The 22,527-nt window shown below is 32.5% G+C and overlaps 1 protein-coding gene across 4 annotated transcripts; it reads left to right on the forward strand.

The window, feature by feature from the left end:
- The first annotated feature begins 267 nt into the window (after positions 1–267).
- On the forward strand, positions 268–15,109 carry LOC120079784 (Amino acid kinase family protein). Of its 4 annotated transcripts, none has more exons than XR_016530156.1 (14): positions 268–520; positions 654–884; positions 1,251–1,348; positions 3,052–3,094; positions 4,296–4,357; positions 4,478–4,534; positions 11,060–11,095; positions 11,176–11,253; positions 11,784–11,850; positions 11,926–11,988; positions 12,994–13,109; positions 14,379–14,482; positions 14,557–14,664; positions 14,808–15,109. XR_016530156.1 is itself a non-coding variant. In XM_039034171.2 (13 exons), the coding sequence occupies exons 1-12, from the start codon at positions 481–483 to the stop codon at positions 14,650–14,652; spliced, it is 975 nt and encodes a 324-aa protein (XP_038890099.1). In that variant the 5' UTR covers positions 268–480; the 3' UTR covers positions 14,653–14,664; positions 14,808–15,109. The 4 variants fall into 4 exon arrangements, 2 of the variants coding, with proteins under 2 accessions (XP_038890099.1, XP_038890098.1); XR_016530155.1 differs by lacking the exon at positions 4,296–4,357 and adding an exon at positions 2,174–2,259 and having other exon boundaries at positions 272–520; XM_039034171.2 differs by lacking the exon at positions 12,994–13,109.
- The last annotated feature ends 7,418 nt before the right edge of the window (positions 15,110–22,527 follow it).

Here is a 22,527-nt window from a genome sequence, read left to right on the forward strand (position 1 = left end):
AAAACATATTATTTAGAGTTCAAAAACTGCAACACATATCCCAAACATATGAACTCAACCTTGCATCCCAAACACAAACATATGAACTTAGATCAAATAATTTTACTCAAAATACGGACATATGAACTCCATAGAATATATGAACTCCACATAACTTTACCAATATATGAACTTTATACATTCTATCTCAACTTAGCACTCCAAACCCGCTCTAAAATCCAACCATGTGGCACGAATTTTTTTTAAAAAACCACAAAACAAAGAATCAAATACGAGACTATTATCAAACTAGGTAATTTGAGAAACCAACTCCCACAGTATTTTTGTTTCGACTTTTGAGGAAACCCCGCGAAAGTATGGTAGAAGTCAGCTTACTTCGTCGTTGATTCTCCATTGATCGGTCATTGAAGACTTTCTCATTCAAGCAGAATTAAGGAGAGGAACCAATCGCACCCAGTCTCCGAAGTTTGTATCAACGCTATGGATCTAACCAAACCACTCCGCTGCATCGTGAAACTGGGTCTGAACTTGTAGCTCAAGAACATCGATTTTCAATTGTTTTGCTTAGTTTAATCTTTTCTTATTAGCATTGTAGTCCGAGCTCTGTGCCTGCAGTAATGTGCATCGCATTAATACTTTTCATGGTGATCCAGGGGGTGCGGCCATTACTTGCAAAAATGAATTGGAAACGATACACGAAGAAAATTTGGCCACGGTTTCGTCTCATCTGAGGAAAACTATGGTTAGTGGCTCTTCTTTTGAAGGTATTATTGGAATGGATTGGAGCAAGCAGCCTGGAAAATCCGACATTGCATGTACTGCAGATGATTTCAGAGAACATGAAGTTGGCCTTGCGAGTCCCTTTATAGTTGTTCACGGAGCTGGTAAGTTCTATGGTCATTCCCCAGATACTTATTTTAGAAAAAGTGAATATCAATTTTACCCTCAATTCGGGCTGGTCTACTATCAGTCTTCACTTGCATTAATTATGCACTATCAATGAACAAATCGACTATTAAATATCTTTCCCAATGCCCAATGTGATGAAAATGAAGATGGAAGTTTTAAGTAAAAATAGTTAATAATATTCTAGTAAATTCACGCAAAAGATTTTTTGTGGAACTAGCTTGTAAGGATGAGAACTGAAGGTAAGGATCAAGATATAAAATCATGAAGCTGTAAAGATGATAACTGTGTAGTTCTACTACAAACACAACGATGAGGGGCATGGTTTTGTATGGTTGCTTCAGGTTCTTTTGGGCATTTTCAGGCAAGTAAATCAGGGGTTCATAAAGGAGGACTTGATAGATCCTTAGTGAAGGCTGGATTTGTTGCCACACGTATATCCGTAAGTTAACACTTATCGTGCATTTCTTTAATTAGCTTTTCTACTTTCATATTCTTGTTTTGGCAATCAAATGTGCTCATTTCGTATAGTAGTGCTGTCCCAACAAAGTACTGTATGTAATTCTCACTATGGCATTTGAGTACTTGAACCTGTATCAGTTCATGCATCACTTCTGCGGGCTGAAAGAAACTATATATCATGTTGATGAAATTATGTACAGTTTTTGTTGTCATACTGTTCCAACTGCATATTGTTTCCTTATACTTCCCCATTTAAAACTTTGGCCACGAACCTCCCCATGGCCACCTTGGGATGGAATATGGATAGAAAGAAAGAACAGACAACTTAAAAGGTGGCCTGCTGGTGAACGAATAATGTACAATTTGGTTATTCAAAAACAAAAGAAAGGGTAGTCTATTTTAAAATTTAGTTGATTGATGTCTTCTAGTGTCTTTAAATTCTATTTTTGAATGATTTCCTAAGTCTTAATACACTGGGGGTTCTTAGCAGACTTAGTCCTACCCAGGATGAATGACAATTTACTGCTAGTCTAATGTTTTCAAGTTGAGGAGAGATTGTGCAACAAGAAAGACAAAAAAAGTGAAAATAAAGAAAATTTTTGTCCAACCAAGTGGTTGCAAGTGCTTCATCTCCTCTGGATAAGTTTCTATTTGCAGCTTTGTGGAAATCTAAGTGCCCCAAGAAGATCAACATTCTCATCTTGATTATGCTTAATGGCAACATTAGTTCATCTTGAATTTTGCAAAAGGAAGATTCCTAATTAGTTTATTCTTCCTTCGATTGGTTTTTTATGTTATGTGGCAGGGGAATCTCTCAACCACCTTTTCTGTAGGTGTTCTTATGCTTATTTCTACTGCTGCAAGCTGCCCAGTGTATTCAACTTTCTGTGGGTATTATACTATTATCAAATAATTTGGAAGAAAATGTCTTTCAAATTCTTATTGGTCCCTTCTTGGCTCTAAAAGAAAATCCTTTTTGGATTAATGCAATTAAAGCTCTCCTATCAGAATTATGGTTGGAGAGAAATAAATAAAATTTCCAGGCTTTTTTTTAAAAAAATTTAAATTTAATTATTATTTTAATGATAGATTTGATTCAGTTTGCCTCATATCTTTTTGTTGGTGTTCTCTTTCAATGATCTGTGATCTGTGGTGGGTTTTTAGTTTAAGACATTTGTCAAAGCTGGGACGTTTTTATGTCACAAATTTAAATGTTTTGTTACTTATTTCCTACAATTGGTTTGTTTTGTTTTGTTTTTTTGTTTTTTTGTTTTTTTTTAAAAAAGAATTATCTTGTACTAAGGTTTTCTGTTTCAGTTTGTTTCCTACTTTTAGTTTGTATCTTTGGGCATTAGTCTTTTTTCATTTCCTTACTGAAAAAAATAGTAAGAGGAGATATCGACGGATCAATTGTGGGATGATATTTTCTTTTCATATCTTTTGTTGGGCTCTTCTGTTCAAATACTTCTGTAATTACTCATCAACTCACTCCTACTTTTGTGGATCGGAGACCCTTTGTTTAACTTCGTGGACATTTGTACACCATTTATCTTCATGAAATTTGTTGTAAAATAAAACAGAGTGAACTCTAATTTTTATTTTTGGGTATGAAGCTAAATCTTTAATATTACCCTTTTGCTTCTATTTTATATAGGATTACTTCTTATGTTTCTTATATATCAGGTTACTTCGCTCAATCTCCAAATTGTTAGATCACTTGCAAGAGGTATTTTTCGGTCTATGTCTTTACTTGCATCTGATTATTCATTTACACCTCTAATTCGTTTTGGTTTTCACTACATACAACATGTTCATGTATGCTATAATCATATCATTTGGGCATCTTATGTAACAACCCATCTTTGTTGACCTTTGTTATTAGAAACAATTCTATGGAAGCAAAAGAAATTATATTTTATTTTAAAATGAAATCATTGTCCAAATAAATTTTTGTGAGGATTAGGGTGGGGATTCCTCATGGGGATTAGGTTCCTTTTATCATTTCATACATCAAAGAATCATGTTGCTTGATGTAATATTCTATGAGCTTTCTTGGCAACCAAATATAGTAGGGTTAGGTAGTTCTCACATGAGATTAATCGTGATGTGCACAAGCTAGTTTGGACACATGCATATAAAAATATCAATGAAATATGTTTCTGTACTAAAAAGAAAAAAATGAATTGATCATTAGATTGAAAAGTTCAAGATATTGGGATATGACAGATTCGAGCTTTTAATATTCGTTAACAATTCTCTGTGTGTGGGCTTGGATATTTGCACAAAACTCCACTCATGGATGATAATATGAAATGTGGAGGTATTGACCTTGCCTAAAAGTTTAAGCTAATAGGTTAGGGTCGAGGCCCAAAAGTTAACTATTAGTATCAATGAGGGAGAAATGATATTATTGGAGTTTGAGCGTAGGACTTTTTGCTCTGATACCATTTAAATGACAACTAAATTCAAAAGCTTAAGCTAATTGTCTTCTTTTCTTTTCTCTCATACAGCCACTCCACTGTTGGCTTCCTCTTATTTTCTCCCTGCGTCACATTCACATAAGTAGGCGTTTATTTCTTACATCCTTTTGCTGCACACCACCGGTTCCTCCTTTTTTCTTTTTGCTTGAAGATGTTTTTTTTCCCCAACTAATCCCTAATGGGCTTTTGGATGGGAGATGTGAGGCAGGACCCAACGGGAGGAATCTAACAAACATGGAAGCAATGATTTAATCAAATAAAATAAGAAAAGCTTTTTGGGTTCATTGTATGTAGATCAACAAACACACACATACACGGATGTAGATATGTGTATGTTTATCGGTTTGTTCAACTGAATGCCTAAACTTATCTGTTTGTTGAATTCAACGCCATACATGGAAATTAAGTCAAATATTTTTGTGAACCTTGTTTGGGTTTTCTTTGCAGAGGGTATTCCATCCGTTGGAATGTCTCCATTTTCATGTGGATGGTCCACTTGTGAAAGAAATGTTAGAGAGCCATTTTAGAAGACTGTATTCTTGAAATTTAACTTTTCAATCTTTTTCCATTCTCTTAAATAATCCTTTGTTTATCATTCAATTTATGGTTGAATGTTCTTTTTCTTCCAGATGGATGCAGTTGATTTATGTGGGGTTTCTAAAGCTATTAACTCCGGATTTGTTCCTGTAAGATTCATATTTTAACATTGGTGTTTTATGATTGACGTTAGATTTCCATTGTTCATTGTTTCTTATGGTTCTTTCTCTCACTCTGTATTAATTTTTTTTTTTTTCATTTTTTCTTTGATACGTTACAATTTCATTGATGAAATGAAATGCCATTTTTTCTCATCTTCAAGTACTTATTATTTGATTCAATTTGATGCCTTCAAAACAGAATATGTTCTTAAATGGGATTTGTTTTTGTTACGATAATGTGAAAGAATGGGAGAATACATTGTACCATTCCATATCTATTTACATATATATACCATATCACTCCCTCTCATATTGGAGTATATCCTCTATATTTTTTTTTTTTGCTTTTTTGTTTTGTTTTGTTTTTTTTTTTTAAATAACAAGAAACAAACTTTTCATTATAATAGATGAAAAGAGGGAAAAAATGAAAAACATTCAAGGGTGTGCGGTAGGATTATCTAGTCAAATCTTTAATTGATTAAGATTATAATTAGTTTCCTTGATTGATTAGGACTAGGATTAATTGTCTTGGTTTATAAAGATTAGGATTAGTTTCTTTGGTTTATTAGGATTAGGATTAGTTTCTTTGGTTAATTAAGAATGAGATTAGTTTGCTTTCCAATTATCTATAAATAGAGGAATAGTCTTCTTGTATTGATAACTTTTGATTCATAATAAAGTCTTGAAAAAGAAAAATTTTGATTTATAATAAAGACTTTAATTTTATTATTGGAGATTTTTCTCCTTTTATCCTTTAGGCTACACCAATTTGGTAATAGAATGTACGTCTGGGCCAACAATGGCTGTCATCAGTGGAAGATCGAGAAACTCTTGGTGCAGTAGATTGCAAGAGTGAGCTTTGTGAGTTGTGCTAATTGCCAAACAATATACACCTAATTTGTGTGATCCCTTTAAATTTTAGAAGAGCAAGAAGAAATTTGAAGAATCGCTGAAGCATGGTGTTCGATGATATAGAAGAATATTCAAGTCTAGAAAATACTCTTGGTTATGAAAAATGACCAAGAAATGTGGAAGCCTATTCAAGAACACTTGTCAAAGTTGCATAACCTATATTTGGACGAAATCACGAGCAAGAAATGAGAAGATGGGATAATGGCACCTAAAACCCTATTTGCAGTCCTTGGTAATACCCATCCAACCCGACCCAACTTCTTTTGGTATTTTTTCAACCCGCCATCTACTCATTCCAACCCAACTCCCTTCATTTTGGCCCTATGAATTGTGCAGTCTGTGGGCTTTCTTCATTTTTTTTCCCTTAATCCAACCAAGCCCGATTACAAACCAACAAAGATTATTCTTTGTATACAATTAACTCACCCCATTTTCAACTTTAGACGTATGCGAGCTTTTGTTCAAGTGAGCAATTTTCTCCTCAAGACACTATTATTTGCGTTCCCTTGGTTTGGAAGATGAATTTCTTTATGTTTTACGTGTTTTGATGTCAAGGATGTTTATTTGTTTTTTCATAGTATTCATTTTCTTTTTAAAACTCGAGGACGAGTTTTTTTGGGAGGGATAGAATGATGTAGTAGGATTAGTGTAAATTAGGTATTTGAGTCAAATCCTTAATTAATTGATTAACATTAGGATTGGTTTTCTTGATTGATTAGTATTAGGATTAGTTTTCTTGTTAGGATTAGGATTAGTTTCTTTGATTAATAAGGATTAGGATCAATTTACTTTCCTATTCTCCATAAATAGAGGATTGAAAAGTTTAGTCTTCTTGTATTTGATAATTTTTTATTCATAATAAAGACTTTGATTTTATTATTGGAGATTTCTCTCCTTTTATCCTTTCGGCTATATTAGGATATAAACTTAAAAAGGGAGTGAAATGGGGTTTAAACAGCCAAATAATGAACAATTCTCCAAATAGTAGTAGAGCCTACAGTAAAACATAAAAAAGTACGCCATGCCAAAGAACCCGAACCACTCCCTTCAAGCTGCATTAGCTGCACAAAGCTACCATTAGAAGAAAAGAACATCTAGAAGCCTTTGGTGAGAGTAAAAAATCGAAGAAGATGCCCAACTTCAGAATGCAAGATCACTCTTATTTAATGAAACCAATAGTGCTATATATGGAGTGGTTGATCGTGGCTGGAGCTCCCTAGGGGATAGAGACAAAAGGAAGTGCAGGTTATGGACTGGTATTATGAAGCAAAAGGAGCAGTCTTCAAGTTTGTTGAGTTTGTGGTGGGTGATGGTAGAAGCATAAGATTTTGAGAAGATCAGTGGTGTGCCTCCCAGCCTATTGCGTCTTTGTACCACGACATTTACATTATTTCCTCTAAGAAGGAAGCTGTGATTGCAGAGTGTTGGAATGATCTGATTCAAACTTGGGATTTGGGGCTGAGAAGAATGCTTTTTGAGAAATTGGCAGCTACGTGGCCCTGGCTCAGTTGCTGAATGATTGGGTGGTGAACAGCACCAGGGATAGGTTACATTGGAAGTTAGATACTTTGGGCACGTTCTCAACCCCTTCCACGTTCCTTAAGCTAGCTATGGGGGCCTCTAAAATTAATTTCCTATGGTCAACCTTATTTGGAAGCAAAAAATTCCTAGAAAAGTGAAGATCTTCCATTGATCCCTTGCTTACAGGAGTCTGAATACTCAAGAGAAGCTTCAAAGGATGTTCCCTAATTGGTCCCTTTCCTCTTCTATGTGCTTTCTTTGTTTTAGAAAGGTGGAACTGTGATCACCTGTTTTTACATTGTGATTTTGCTGCTAGAGGTTGGAATATTCTTCTTAATACTTTTGGGCTGAAAAGCTGCCTTCCTAAGAAGGTTGATGATTGGATGATGGATAGTCTAAATGGTAGAAGCTTTCACGGAAAAGGAAAATTCCTTTGGAGTTGCGCTTCCCAGGCATTTTTATGGCATCTTTGGAAAGAAAAGAATTTTAGAACTTTTGAAGATAAGTTTACTACTTTTGATTCTTTTTGGGCTCTTGTTCCACATACAGCCTAGGCTGGTGTACTAATTACACTAAGGGGTCATTTGGTTGGAGGGTTTTCTGCATGGGAATTGACACAGGCATCCAAATCTCATGTTTGTTTCACAATTTTCAACAATTTGCCCGAGAATAAGTTATTTCCAAGGATCCTCATTTTCCACAAACAAGGGTTTTCTACTCCCTTCCAAAACTCTAGGTTTTCTCTTTTCTCCTCTCTATCAATTTTTCATTTTATATATAATTTCATTTGGAATATAATTAATTAATTAATATTGATTTGACAAAATTATTATAAATATTTATTTTGATAAATCAATAATAATCTATTAAAATATTTACCTAACTTATTTTTACACTAAAAATTTATTAAATGAATGCAATTACTTTTTAGGCTGTTTTCAAATGTAGGAAAATGAACTAAAATATTTACAATTAATAGCAAAATATCACGGTCTATCTGCGATAGACTACGATAGATCGCGATAGACTATTATTTGTGTCTATCATGACACAAATAGACATAGATAGTAATCTATCGCAGATAGACTATGATATTTTGCTATTAGTTGTAAATATTCAGTAGTTTTGTCATTTAAAATAATTGTCCTCACTTTTTTACATAAATTATTAATTAATTAGCTAACAATATCTTAAATATATTTAATTAGTAACTAAGATTAGTTAAATTTAGTTAATATGAAAATTCATTTTTCAATAAAATAATTGATTACTTTATTTTTTTTAATAATCAAGCAATTATTTATTGAGCTTAATTTTAATTTGATCATTCATCATGAACATATAATCATTATTGATTATTTATAATCAGTTAATTATTTATTGTGATTAATTTATATTACTTTATTCATTATTGACATATCATATTTATAAAACTTGTTTTAGTATTCTTTATTAATATATCATATTTTTATCTCATTTTTTCATTTTTTAGTTATATTGTTTTCTAAGTTTTATTTTCTTAGAAATTACTGATGTTGAACTTAATTAATTATAAAAATGATTAAGTATTAGATTATAATAATTAATATGACGGTCCTTAAATATATTAATTGGTTAATTTTAATTATAAATTACCAATTTTTAAATATTTGTAATTAAAATTATTATCGATTCTTAATTAATTATTTTTTATCAATATATTGAATATATTTAATGTTTAATTAATTAATCTATTAAAATTATATAAAATTTTCATTCTTAATTTTATAAATTAAATACAAACAAAATTTTTGTTCACAAAATTCTTATAGCCTTTCCCATGCAATCATCTTTGATTTCTAGACATCCTATTCCCAGGTGTTCTATTCCCATGCATCATTTATTTCCAGATATCTATAAAACTTTGAATCAAACAACCCCTATGTTCTTTTGTAATTCTAGCCTTCTAATGATTATTAACAATTAGGAGGCACTTCTTGCCCCTCAACCCCTGCCCTTAGTCTATTATTTTGTTCTTCTGGAGTAATATACTCCTCTGTTTCTTATTAAAAAAGAAAATTAATGAAACCAATAGATAAAAAGCTATGTTTAACAAAATAAAAGGCTGAATTCTCATGGGCTCCAATTCTTAACTTCGGTTCTCCAATGTTGGTAAATGCCTTTAGACACCGAAAGGAGAGGTACAAACAACATATCCCTAAGCAAAACCACATAGCCATGAATATTTCAGCAGAAGAGGTCCAATTAGCCAAAAAGTATTGGCTGAAAGATAAGTGTTACCTCTGATAACTGATGATGCCCTGTCTGCTTTTATTGAGGGAGATGGATCTTGGATGCAATCATGATAACTTCAGACTCTGTTGGTGAATGGGTGTCAAACACAAAGGAGGGTTTTATCTTAAAGATCACTTACGATCGTGGAGTTCCTCCTCCATCCACTTTTCATAGAGAAATGCCATTTTTGGTGGTTTGTTGGGGTGTGTGCGGTGTTATGAGATATTTGGAGGGAGGGGAACAATAGAATGTTCAGAGGTAGGGATGGGGAACCTTGTGAGATTTCATGTGTCTCTTTGGGCTTCAATTTCGATTTTTTTTTTTTTGTAATTATTCACTTGGTAATATTTCACTTAGTATTCCGACCCCTTCCTTTAGCAGGAGTATTTTGGTAGGCTTGTTTTTTTTGTATATGTATTAAAAAAAAAAAAAACGAAAGCGAAATCTCTCTTCAATATGCCAGCAATACTATTATTTTCTTCCCAAACCAAGACGAGTTACTTCATAATTGGTGGCCAGTAATTGAGATTTTTCTTCGTGCCTCGAGTCTTTCCCTAAATTTGAATACAACGACCTTTTTTGGGATCAACATCGAGGTTGATGAGTTGTGTTTCATTCTGAGAAAATTGGTGTTTTTTTGGTCTCTAGCTCATTAAAACTTAAATACTCTAAGATTTGGTTTGAAGGAAATGTAGAAGTTGGGCTTTTCTGCCATCAGCATGCTGTATGTGCTTCACGAATGATGAGAACTTAGACCATCCGTTCCTACATTGGTCTTTTGTTTCTCAAGGGTTGTCCTCCATTCTAACTACCTTTGGGGTGAGTGGTTGTTTGCAAAGATCGATAGATAGTTGGCTTCTTGAAACTTTCTTAGGGTGAAAATGCCCAATAGGTGTAGTATTTTTTGGAATTGTGTGGTTAGGGTGTCGTTGTGGCACATTTGAATGGGAAGGAGTTAGGAATCAGAACTCAGGACCTCCGAAGGTCAGGGTTTTTTTTTCCTCTATCTCTCTCCTTCTGTGAAGTGCAAGGCTTAATCCTTGGTGGGGATATACTCATCTGAAATTATTTTATAATTAAATCCTTTCTACCATTTTTAACAATTGGGAAGCTTCTTCTAAGTTGGCATTGGGCGGGGGCTCCCCCTGCCCCCAGTCCTTAGGTTGTATCTCTCTTTATTGTTATTAATACAAGTTTGTTTCTTGAAATCAAAATGGACTTCAACTCTCTACAAAGCTGCTGGAACACAGGGAATATTGAAATCAAAATGGACTCCGATCAGGTGACTGATGCAAGCTTGAACAAATTCAAAAGATGTTCAATGCTATCTAAAAATTAATTTGGAGCTTCCTTGATGATGACCTTATTACCATCAATAGAGGAATTTCCCCTCCAAGAAGGAAGAAACGATCCATCTAAATATTGAAATTAACTATTGCTATCTTAATTTATAACACAATAAAACGGTAGGAAAATAAGAAAGGGAGGAATTAGCTTATAGAGAAGTAATTACAAAAGATTTGGTACAGAAGGAAGCAGGCATACATTTTGGATTGAAATAGATGGGTTGGCCTAACCCACTATAAGGTCTAGGCTGGCATTCTCCGTACAGAGTATAATATCTCACGCCCTAAAGACAGGGATATTGTGGTTTTTCGCCTTGCATAGTCAAAATCTTCACTCTACAAGTTTGTTGTGCGCACTATCGTTTTACTTTGTCTCTGATTTGTTGGGCCACTGCCACCATAGCATAATGTTGTCCTGTCAACCTGGATAATAATGTCACAACTGTAACCTTTTGCTTAGGTTCTGCATGGAGATGCCGTTTTTGACAATTCCCTGGTGTGCTCTCTTTTCTTTCAAAATTTTTTCATTTAGTTAACTATTAGTTTACTTCACTGACTTTTCGACTTGTTTATTAGGGGTGCACCATATTAAGCGGAGATGTAATAATACGACGTCTTGCAGAGCAACTGAAGCCTGATTATGTTGTGTTCCTTGTATCCTTATGGCTTCCAAAATGATATAATTCCGTACATATTGGATACAGCTACTAGACTACAGACAAGTTAACTAATCTGAATTCTGTTTATAAATGCTTTACATTAGAGTTAACTTGGTTTCTTGGTGTCTCTTTGTCATTTTTGCTGGTAGCACATGGAAAAATTAAATAGTTAACTTTACAGTGAAGATTATTTATGCAGTTGGAAGCTGTATTATTGTAACAAACATTCAATTATTTCAATAGATGTTATTGTTAATCATACTTCCTGGGAAAGACAGGGTATTCTCCTTTTCTTTTCTTGCTCGGCAGTATTAATCTACTAATTTTAAGGTCTGCTTCCTAGATTACGTGTAAAAAAAAAAAAATCATAGTTTTACATAATTTGATAGGGATAGAACTCTCCAATCATAACTAGTGGATGTGGTGGGTGGTGCTATACCAAAATGTACTCTAGGGATCGTTCTATCCTTCTAATCTTACGTGTAGGTATCCCCTAGTAAGTGTTCCACTTAACTTAGATTGAAGACAGATGTTTTAGGTGTATATGATCGTCCTCCAACAGAACCTAATGCAGTCCTTTTGAGAGAGATTGGTAAGATAATAAAACATATTGCCGTAATATTAAATTTCAGAAGTTTGAGAACTAACTAATTCTTCAATACTGCAGCTGTGGATGAAGATGGTCGTTGGTCTGTTATACAACCTATACTGCATAATGCTAACACTGAAGGTTAGAACATTGTTTTCTACTTCATTGCATAGTTATGAGACAACCAAGTTCTTTTGGGTAAGGTTTTGAAAAAAAAGATTAGTGTACTAAAAAAAAGGAGTCAACGTCCACACATACCAGAATGACTTTCCTGAAGACTCGGGGTTACATTTGACCTCAATATTGCTTACTGAGTCTTGTATTCAATTTAAGTTCGGGAGAGAAATTTCATGAACTTTTCCATTCACTTGAGTTATATATAACATCTGCGGGTGTACACTGGGTTCTTAGAAGTGGACAAACTTATATTATTTCTTTTAATCTAAAAGAAAATGCCAGATCCCTTATATAAAGACCATCTATAGAAAAAAAAACATACAAATAATCACATATTAAAATTGAAAATGAACACCTAATGCAGACTTGATACTTCATGAAATATAACTCCCCTGGAGTCCTTTAGTTGGCATTAGTTTGTTGCAAGACAAAGCAAACATATAACTCCTATATTGATCTTTTTTTTCCCCCTCCTTTTTCCTCCTTTCCTCTTCTTTTTTTCTTTTCTCCCTAATTGAAATGCATAAACTTCAGTGTGTTTTGTCCTACCATGTAAGGTTGGATCATGTGCTATGAATATTAGTACATACAAGTGTCTTTTGAGAGAACTGTAACTTTTCAAGTATCCTTTAAATCTATATGCTTTCGTTAATTTCGTTGGTTGAGGCTCTAAATTTTGCTTTAGCTCTATTCTTAGCTACTGCATTTTATTTTCTTTACTCATCATGTAACTAGATTTCTTCCAACCAACCAACAACAACAATAACGAGAAGTAAATTTTGTATTTATAGTACTTCCATCTCCTTCCTAAAGACAATCTTTCTATTTACAATTCTATGGAGATGATATTATGGACTCTCAAGCACAAGTAGATTTTGTTGTGGAAAGATTAGAGGTTTACTTTGCACACGTTTTTGATACCCTGTTTTAGACTGGTGAAAATGTTCAACAAATTCTCTACTTTGATAGGAAAACGTGGTGTGTAGTGGAAATCAATTCCACCTAGATCTCCTTCATTTAAAGTTTAGCCAGGTGGTTTGGTTCAGGACTAGAACTAATATTGTGGAATTCTCATAATCTTGAGAGTAAGTCTTACTGTTTTGCTTTATTAAAGTTATGTTATTTTTCCTCGCAATTGCAAGCTTTGAAGCGAAAATTTAGAAGAATTGTTTTGTGGTTTGGAACTCTCACTTTTGGTCGTCAAGGACTTCTTTCCTTGTCTGCTGGATGGTCTTTAGGCGGCTTTGGCTTTAAAGTTTGTGTTCTATGCCTTTGGGTTTCTTTTCTGGAGTAGGTTTGTTAGGTCTTAAGAGTTTGCCTTTTGGTGTTTTCTTTGCATTGTATCTCAATAGTGTTGTCTTTTCTCCTGTCTCTCGAAGGTTAATGTATTTTTGAGCATTTGTCTCTTCTTATTTCTTCAATGAAAAAGTTTTTATTCCTTTTTAAAACAAGTATTTCTTTTCCATTTTTAACCATGTAAATTTCAATTTGAATAGCTTTGATACCAAATTGATATAACCCAAACATATGAAAAGTTTACATTGTGTTATAAAATGGGAAAGAAGTACATAAATAGAAAATCTACTTCTCATTATTGCTGGGAAACTTTCCCTACCCCACCCCACCCCGCCTTCTGGGCATCTCTAATCCTATTCACTGATTTGTTTAGAAGATTCTGCATGGATGGTTTTACTTCTAGAGGTGTTTTTGATCGAGCACCAAGCAAATCAGTTTATTTGGACTTCAATTTCAAGCTTTATTCACAGTCAAAGCTCTAAAACCTTTGAGTCGCAAGTTTTTCACCCTTTGTTGGAAGGATTTGTTTTGTCTCATGAAGTTTTGAAAAGCGTTGCAAAAGTCTCAGATAGTTTTTGAAGTTCTGGTCTCTCTTGCCTTCTTTGCATTGTCCTTCGTGCTCCTATATTTCCTATTTATTTGTTGTTTTTTCAAGGCATTCTTCCCACGTATTTTCCCCTTTATGTAACTTGTATCCCATGAGCATTAGTCTATTTTCATTTTTCAATGAAAAATTTCGTATGTTTGTTGAAAGAAAGAATCAATTCCTCATGCTCTCCCGACATAAGAAGTTCCTACACTCACGGATATAAACTTCTATCCATGGTGGTCATCTACTAAGATTTAATGTCTTATAAATTTGTTATCAAATGTAGTAGAATTGCAGTTGTCCTATGAGATTATTTACAATGCAAGCAAGTTGGTACAAACACTCACGGATGTTTAAAAAAAGACGAGAAATTTCTATACTTAGCATCAGTGAGCTAGTTGAACCTGAACAAATAACATTTGAGAGTGGAACAAGATGACAGTTTTCTATTTTTATTTGTGATTGCCAGTTGAGGTAAGTGTAGCCGCCCATGATACAACTGGGGGAATGGTGACTAAGATATCAGAAGCAGCAATGATTGCAAGGCTTGGCATTGAAGTTTACATTGTAAAGGTAAATCTTTTGTATTTTGTCCTTGGACGAATTCCTTTCAATGTTATTTAATATTTATGTGCTGCTTGCTGCAGGCAGCAACAGTCCACTCCTTGAGAGCTCTAAGCGGGGAAATCCGAGGCAAAATTCCAGTTGACTGGCTTGGGACGGTCATTCGATTTTCAGGATAAGACCTCGATCAGGTACTTTCAGTGAAATATCTCGATTTATGATCTCTACTCCCTAAATTTCTATGGGATATCACTCACGAGATAACCAAACTTGAAGACTCGAAATCTTAAGATTATAATTATCATTTTGTTGTGTGGAACCTCATTATGTCCAGGTACATCACATTGACATTGCTGTTGATTGAAGTATCCAGTTTTCTGATTGTTGGAAAGCGATTATTGGAATCTACTTTGTGCCAGTTTCTGAAATTGGACTAAACAGGAATCGTCTTACTTTGATGAGAACTGGTATTTGTTTATTGCTTCTTAAATGTTGTACACTTATTTTTCCACGGAAACAGAACTGAAGTAAGCCATGTTTGTACTAAGTGCAAAGTAATTTGCCTCTGCCAAAGCAATTGAATGGACATTGTAAGTTATTATGAATGCATATTTTCATTTAGAGACTGAGCTTCAAGGATTGTCTCAATTTCTGTAGTTTCGTAGTATTTTATTTACTAATATTATTATAATAATAATTATTATTTTGATGAAATGTAGATTGGTAGTTCATTGGACATTATATAGGACTTTAATATGGTGGCTTGTATGTGTGTTTGTTTTTATTTATTTATTTCTTTATTTTTTATATTACTGAGATGTCTCCAAAACTAAAACCTCTTTGGTGTCACAATGTATTGTAATCAAAGTTTCAAGTGATTTGAAGCCAAAATTGAGAATTGATAATAAGATTAAGAAAATTTTTAGATGTTCCTCCAACCCCTCCCTAGCCAATAATTGTATTACAATTTAGGAGCTTAAATTCTAGCCAGCAAGTAAACGACGGTGAGATCTAAATCATAGAAACCATGAAGATTGATGAAAATTAGGTCATGTTTACTTTCTTGCGAGCGTAATCTATCAATGATAATCTGAAGAGTGGATCTCATTTGATTACATCGTTTATTACAAATGTTTGGTAATTATAATGAAATGTGGGTCCTATGAAATTCGTAATCAACAAATGTAATCCTATGGTAGAGGAGAGGGTCATTAATCCAATTACATTTGATTATTATATGGGATCTACACTCTTTTTTTTACTAACTTTTCATCATTTATTCTTTTTATTACGATTTCCTATGGAAGTAAAAAGCATCAATGGACTTTTTATTACGATTGTATTAGTGTGTAACACAATCAAAGAAATTTCATTCATTTTGCAATTGAGGTCCATTACAATTGATACATGAATATAAACCCATTATGATTGTGACAATTTTGATTACATATTAGTAAATGTAGCCTTAGTTGAATTTTCAAATGAAACTTATAAAATGACTTATTTCAAAATTAAACACTTGAAAAATTAAATCAAACACATCCTTAGTTATAATTTATTAGGCTATAACGAACAATTTTTTTTATAATAATGTCTTGATTTATTCACGATATTAAATTTTCATTCGACATCAACATTTTCCGATACCTACGACGACATTTGATAATCCTGCAAAGCTTCTTTTAGTAACTGCGTTTTTAAGATAATAGTCTATGAAGAGGCCTCTAGACAGAGCATAAACTTGAACAAGTCTGTTGTTCTTTTCAGCCCAAAAATTGTAGGGGTAAACCAAAAAACCTCTTTAGGCCAAATTCTTAAAGTTCAGGTGATGAAAGGAGAAGGTATTTAAATCAATTAGGAGATTAATTTTCAAATTGCATAAGGCTCTGTGTGATGATTTATCTAGATTCATGAGCAAGGTTAAGTGGAATTTGTCTAAAATGGAGTTCCCCTAGAATCAATATATTAATCTGATTCAATCTATCCTTATTTGCAAAAAAGTGGATTCTTGATGACTAGTTTTGCCACTTTAATCCGACAACCCGAATAACTCGGATTATTCAATCCAAAATATAATGATTGGATTGGGTTAGTTTTTTTGTTGGATTGAATTGGATTAAAGTTTTTCTATTTTTGTTAGGATGGGCTAGGTCGTGAGTTGGCTAAAAAAAATTGGGTTGACCTAACCCAACCTGGATATTATATATATTAATAAAATAAATATGTATATTTCTCTTTGTTTAATGTTTGATTACTTCGTAATCGATTAATTTGTGAGTTTTTAATATATATATATATATTTTTTAAATTATGATGAAATTTGTTAAAGTTTGTAATAAATATCATAGATATTTGATATTTAACATTTGAATTTTATGAGATTTTAGTTATTGGTCATTGTATATAAATTTACATATTTTTAATTAAAAAAAAATTAAGTTATAACCCAACAACTAAGGATTGGGTTGAGTTGGGTTTGAGATTTTATTTGGGTCATTTGGGTTGGAAACCTAATCAACTCAAATTTTCGAGTTGGTTTAAAAAAAACTCCCAAATCCAACCATATCCAACTCATGTACACCCTAACGAAAAAAAAATGGTGATTTTTCGAGGACTAGATGCGCCTATAAGGTGTTTGCTTTTTCTGAGACTCTGGTCTCTTCCTCCTATCCTAGTACTGGTACAACTGTCAAATGGTATGTTGTTTTAAATTATTATTATTCAAATTTTACATTATCTTATTAATTTTATATGGTTTTAAATTATTATTAACATATTTAATTTTAATTGAATTTTTGTTCATTATTTTATAAATATTCTCTTCAAACAAAGTGTATATTTCAATCAAATTTCCTAATTTTTCAATTTTTTTTATCATGTTTTATCAATTATCATCATATTATACTATTATATCGTTTTAAAATCTTTGATATATACTTTATCAGTATCTCAATAAAAACTGTCTTTTTGACAAACAAGTAATCACTTTTACAATCTTGCTATTTTTGTTATGACTCTACAATTAGTTAGACTTTTTGCTTTTTTTTTTCTATATGGGTTCGTAGGTTTTATAGTTGATGGAGTTATAAATATAGTATAATTATTGAAACTTAAATGAAAATGAAATTATAAACACAATATGACCTTACCGATTCAAATAGTAAATAAATAAATGAGCTCACTTCCCATAATTTTTTTTCCCTCAAATTATATTTAAATTTATATTTTATTATCAAATTAAATTTTATTTAACTACTTTTCGAATTAATCACAATAAACAAAAAAAAAAACTCCATGATTTTTTTTCCAATTGATATTCAAATTTAGCTTTTATTATCAAATCTAATTTTTATTTAAGTAACTTTCAATTTATTTACATATTTGTTACAGATTTTAAATTTTATTTAACTACTTTTCGAATTAATCACAATAAACAAAAAAAAAAAACTCCATGATTTTTTTTCCAATTGATATTCAAATTTAGCTTTTATTATCAAATCTAATTTTTATTTAAGTAACTTTCAATTTATTTACATATTTGTTACAGATTCAATTGTATCTAAATTTTTTTTCATTATTTTATACATATTGTTATAAAATTAATGTGATATTTTTTTCAAAATTGGAATTATTAATAATAATAAATTTAAAAATTAAAATAAAATAAAATAACAAAAGACTCTAAATCTCATATTCTTCGTCTTCTTCACTAATTCAACAATAATTAAGGGAGGAGAGTGATGGGCGGCAGGATCTAGGGTGGTGTTGTTTATGGGTTGAATAAGATGCTGACGTGGTGGTGAAGAGGATTCACTCCTACTCCTTGAGTATTGCACTTTCCTCGTTTGGGTTTATTCTTGATGAAACTTAAAATCTGGCGCTTATAATTAATTGTGGCTTTCAATTTTGTATCAAGAAATTGTAACAGTACTGCCCATAACTTGGCAGACTATATGCTTTAAACTTTTCTGACACTGTTGTTTGGACTCATTCCCCTATTGATTGGTTGACCCTACCTTATTGTGGCTGATCGTGATCAGGATGTGAATGAGCTTAAGAGAGCTATGATCTCCAATATATCAAAACAATACGCACATAGTCCCTCTATAATCTCATCCAAAGAGATACTTAAGGCATATGGAGTTTTAGTTGAAGAAGACAATGTCAACTTGTAGTTTACTTCATTCTTGCAATGAAATTTAGTATGTTATATATTCTTGACGTTTTAGCCTGAATGATCATAGGGTTAAATCTATTTAATATTGATTATAAGGAATTGTGTCTGGTAAGTGGTATCAGAGCATGAATTTCATTGTTAGATTGTCGGATTTTTTGTCGTTTGCCATTGTTTTTATTCATTTTTCGGTGAAAAAGTTTGAGGTTTGCATAATAGATATTTTCAATTTTTTGGCATCATAGATTTACAGTTTAATGTTAATTTAATCATTGTTCGGGCCCATTTTTTTGGAGAAATTATTTATAAATTCAGTCTTGTAAGTCCATGTCGTTTGTGGCAATTTTTGGCAGTGAAAAAGGCTAAAAAAAAAAAAGGGTGAAAAATGGAATTTGGAGTGTCGATCTGAGATGTTTCTGTGTAGGGTGCTACTATCTTCATAATTTACACGCCATTAAAAATTTTTGACTATCTGACGCCACTATTGTGTCTCATGGATTCCCCTGGAATTGAATTTGTTTTCCTTCGTGATTGTTGTCAAAGTTGGCCAAAAATTAGGGCAGCCCTACTTGTTTTATTCGACGAATTTGGTAAAATTAAAATTAAAATTAAACTTGATTGATGATTTGGTGAAATTAAATTTATTGATAATTTGGTGATTTAAATTTAAATTTGATGGATAATTTTTGGTGATCTTCTCCAATTATGTACAATAATATATTTAATATTATTATATTATTGTGTTTTATATTTTGGATTGAATTGGTTTTAATAATATACTACCAAAGTAGTCAGTGTTATTTAGATTAGTTTTAAAATATAAGATGTGCATATTCATTGATTTATGTGAATGATTATCGACCCAATGGAAGATAATTATATGGTCAAATTATGGATATGCATGTGTTAATGAATATGTGACAATTATAAGGATTGCTCATGTGAAAAATAGTCAGTCCAAAGAAAGACTATTCTTTTAGAGTTTATTGTAGTACTTTGATTTCTACGTTGCGAGTACCATTTATCGTTGGTGTTTTTGCCCAAAAGTTAGACGTCAATATTGTGCTAGGTATCTTATTGAAGGGTCCCACCATACATGTGAAATTCTTTTATCATAATTTAATTGTGAGTAGATGCTTTAATTATCTGTTTCTTGTTTCTATTGGTCTTACTCAAATATCTCAAAATGTGAGTTCAATCCCTAAGTTGAATGGATCGAACTTCAAAATTTGGAAGAAAAGCCTAGAGATTCTTCTTGAGTGTATGGATCTAGACCTTACATTAAGAATTGATAAATCTACTGCTACTCAGAAACAGCCGAATATGGCTAATATTGAGAAGTGAGAATAGTCAAATCGTATGTGTCTCATGGTCATTCGACCCTCCATTCCAAAGTCTTTTCGAGGTTCTATCATGGAGAGTGAAAATGTCAATAAGTTCTTTTTTCAAATTGAGAAATATTTTACAAAAAATTAAAAAGGGGGAAGCAAGTAGTCTTTTGACTTATTTGACTTCCATGAGATATGATGCGTTTCTATTGATGCCATAGGATTAAATCTGAGTTGTGCCTTTAAACCTATAAACACATGGCTTTATCTAATCGAACCCAAGTACAACTTCAATCAGAGTCCTGGGGAATCCAGAGTCGAACATAGGGATCACACCTAAGAATGTGTTGGAATGATTGCTTTGATTTTAATGCGATTTTTTCTCAAATATGTGATGAACTTGATTATTTAATTTATCTCAATACCTACACTAGTGGTTAAATGGTGGGTATGAGTGATGAAGCAATGTATGTTGATAAATATGCGATGACAATCACAACTTTGAATGAAGTAGCTTGCAGTGAGAAAAGTATGAGATTTCAATAAACAAAGTAGGGTTGAGAAAAATATTTACTATCGTTTCCTAAGTAATGCATAAGCCACATGTTAATACAATTTACTCATAATGATAAACTGCACCTCTTAGTGCGTTAAGCCACAATACCCGATGCATGCGATGAATAATTCATAAAGAGAAATCTATCTTTATTTCTAAAGGTTTTTCTCCTCTTGTTTAATGAGATCTAAAATCCTTTACTTTTTTAAGCAGTGATTAGTTCTATCTAGAGCAATCTCTTGATTTGATCTAAATAGTTCATGAAGCACGCATTAAACAAGATGAACGCTTACTTATGCATTACTTAGTACATGTTATTTTTATCTTTTCCAACCCATTATGGATTTAGTTGTTCATGCTTGATGGTAAAAATATGGACAGCTGAGAAAATGTAAAGACATTCATATTGATAATGAAGGTTTTTCATTCTTGCACAACAATACAAACACTATTAAACAAAAGTGAAATAAAAAGACAAGGATACAAAGTCAAGCCGTGGGTTGCAATTTCTTGAGTTCTTTGGCTCTTCTGGAGATTGCTTCACGGTAGTTGTGATGGTGGTGATGTCCTTCTTCCTCCTCTTTAGAGAGAAACTTTGAGCTTTCACTCAAAAATTCCTCTAGGAAAAGCTTTGGAGAGAGCGATTATAGTGGATGAGGAATGGAAAATTCAATAGAGCTTGGCCAATTTCTTGGTTATGATTCCTCTCTCTTTATCTTTGATCTTGTGGGCTATTTATAGACATCGAGAACAAAGTTTTGCATCTCTTTCTAATGATGATACTGACAACATGCATTAAATTCCATACCTTATAGTGTCGCCTACCTCGCGTCAGAAGTTCATTGACTCTATCGCGCACCTTTCACATTACTACCAACTTGATCTTTTTTATTTGATTTCCACTGTCCACGCGTCTGTTGTATTTAAGATCATGTTTCCTCTTATTACATGGAAATTATACGATGCCAAGCTGGGTGTCAAGATTTTGCCATTCGCTCATGCAGCTGCGACTTACTTCTTCTTCATTCTTTTTGACAAAATCCTGCGTTCAAAAGCACAATTTTATAATTTTTAAAGGATTATAAGTTTTGTATGCTTGTGATTAATTGTATGATTTTTTCATTAAGCCAACTCATTTTCCTATGACTTTCTCTAATTGTTTTAGATAAAAAAGGTAAAATAACTTTTATTTCTACAAGTCATCACACCTCAAATTTAAGACAATGCTTGTCCTCAAACATATGTTTAAATTCCTAATATATATCTCAACTCACCTTACGTGTCAGCTAGACCTCTCAAAGTACTTCCTAATTGTAGATTCATCAGACTAACATTTTTTCTTGGCTTTATTTTCCTTCTTATAAAAATATTTCCAGCCCTTAGATGTGGCAAACTTATTCTTCAAAAATCCCTTACTTATTTCCAAGACTATCTTATATTTCTCTTTCAGAAATGGGCTTTATGGTTCAAAGTTAACAAAAAAGTTTCTCCTTGATATTTCTTTATTCTAGTTTAGTTATGCATCGATCCAAGCATCTCATCTTCGTTTTGGCTTGCCCCACGGGTGTCATGTGAACATCCAACTACGAGCGAGACACCTTTCTCAGACTCAAATCATGCTCTGCAAAATTTTGTTTTAATACAAATAGTGGAGTTGCAATAAAATATTTTCTATGTTGATCACGATTCCCACCTTCGTTTTGGCTTGCCACCACAGATGTCATGCCGACATCCAACTACAAGCAAGTTCCAATCTCAATGCCAAAATTGTCTAGGTGAAAATTAGACAAGGAGATTAAAAAAAAATTTGAAGCATTTAGCTTAAACCTCTCCCACCTCCAAATTTAGAAGGCAACAAGGTCTTCATTACTGAAAATCAAATTGTGCAATGGATTCAGAAAATTTTTACAAAAGAGGTTTGAAATAAAGCTTATACACATATTAATTTTGAGAAATCTTTCCACAGGAAAAGTCTTAAAGCTAAGTACTAAATACT

This window comes from Benincasa hispida, chromosome 6 (assembly GCF_027475165.1).
Source record: "Benincasa hispida cultivar pf3 chromosome 6, pf3_genome.v1.1, whole genome shotgun sequence".
Classification (NCBI taxonomy): Eukaryota; Viridiplantae; Streptophyta; class Magnoliopsida; order Cucurbitales; family Cucurbitaceae; genus Benincasa; species Benincasa hispida.

What these genes read in the sequence shown, in the direction of transcription:
- LOC120079784 (XM_039034170.1), top strand. Translation starts at nt 481, where the DNA reads ATGGATCTAACCAAACCACTCCGCTGCATCGTGAAACTGG. An exon ending in TTAACTCCGGATTTGTTCCT is followed by an intron (nt 4,535 to 11,059) that starts GTAAGATTCATA and finishes CCTTTTGCTTAG; the next exon opens with GTTCTGCATGGAGATGCCGT. An exon ending in CTGATTATGTTGTGTTCCTT is followed by an intron (nt 11,254 to 11,783) that starts GTATCCTTATGG and finishes CTTAGATTGAAG; the next exon opens with ACAGATGTTTTAGGTGTATA.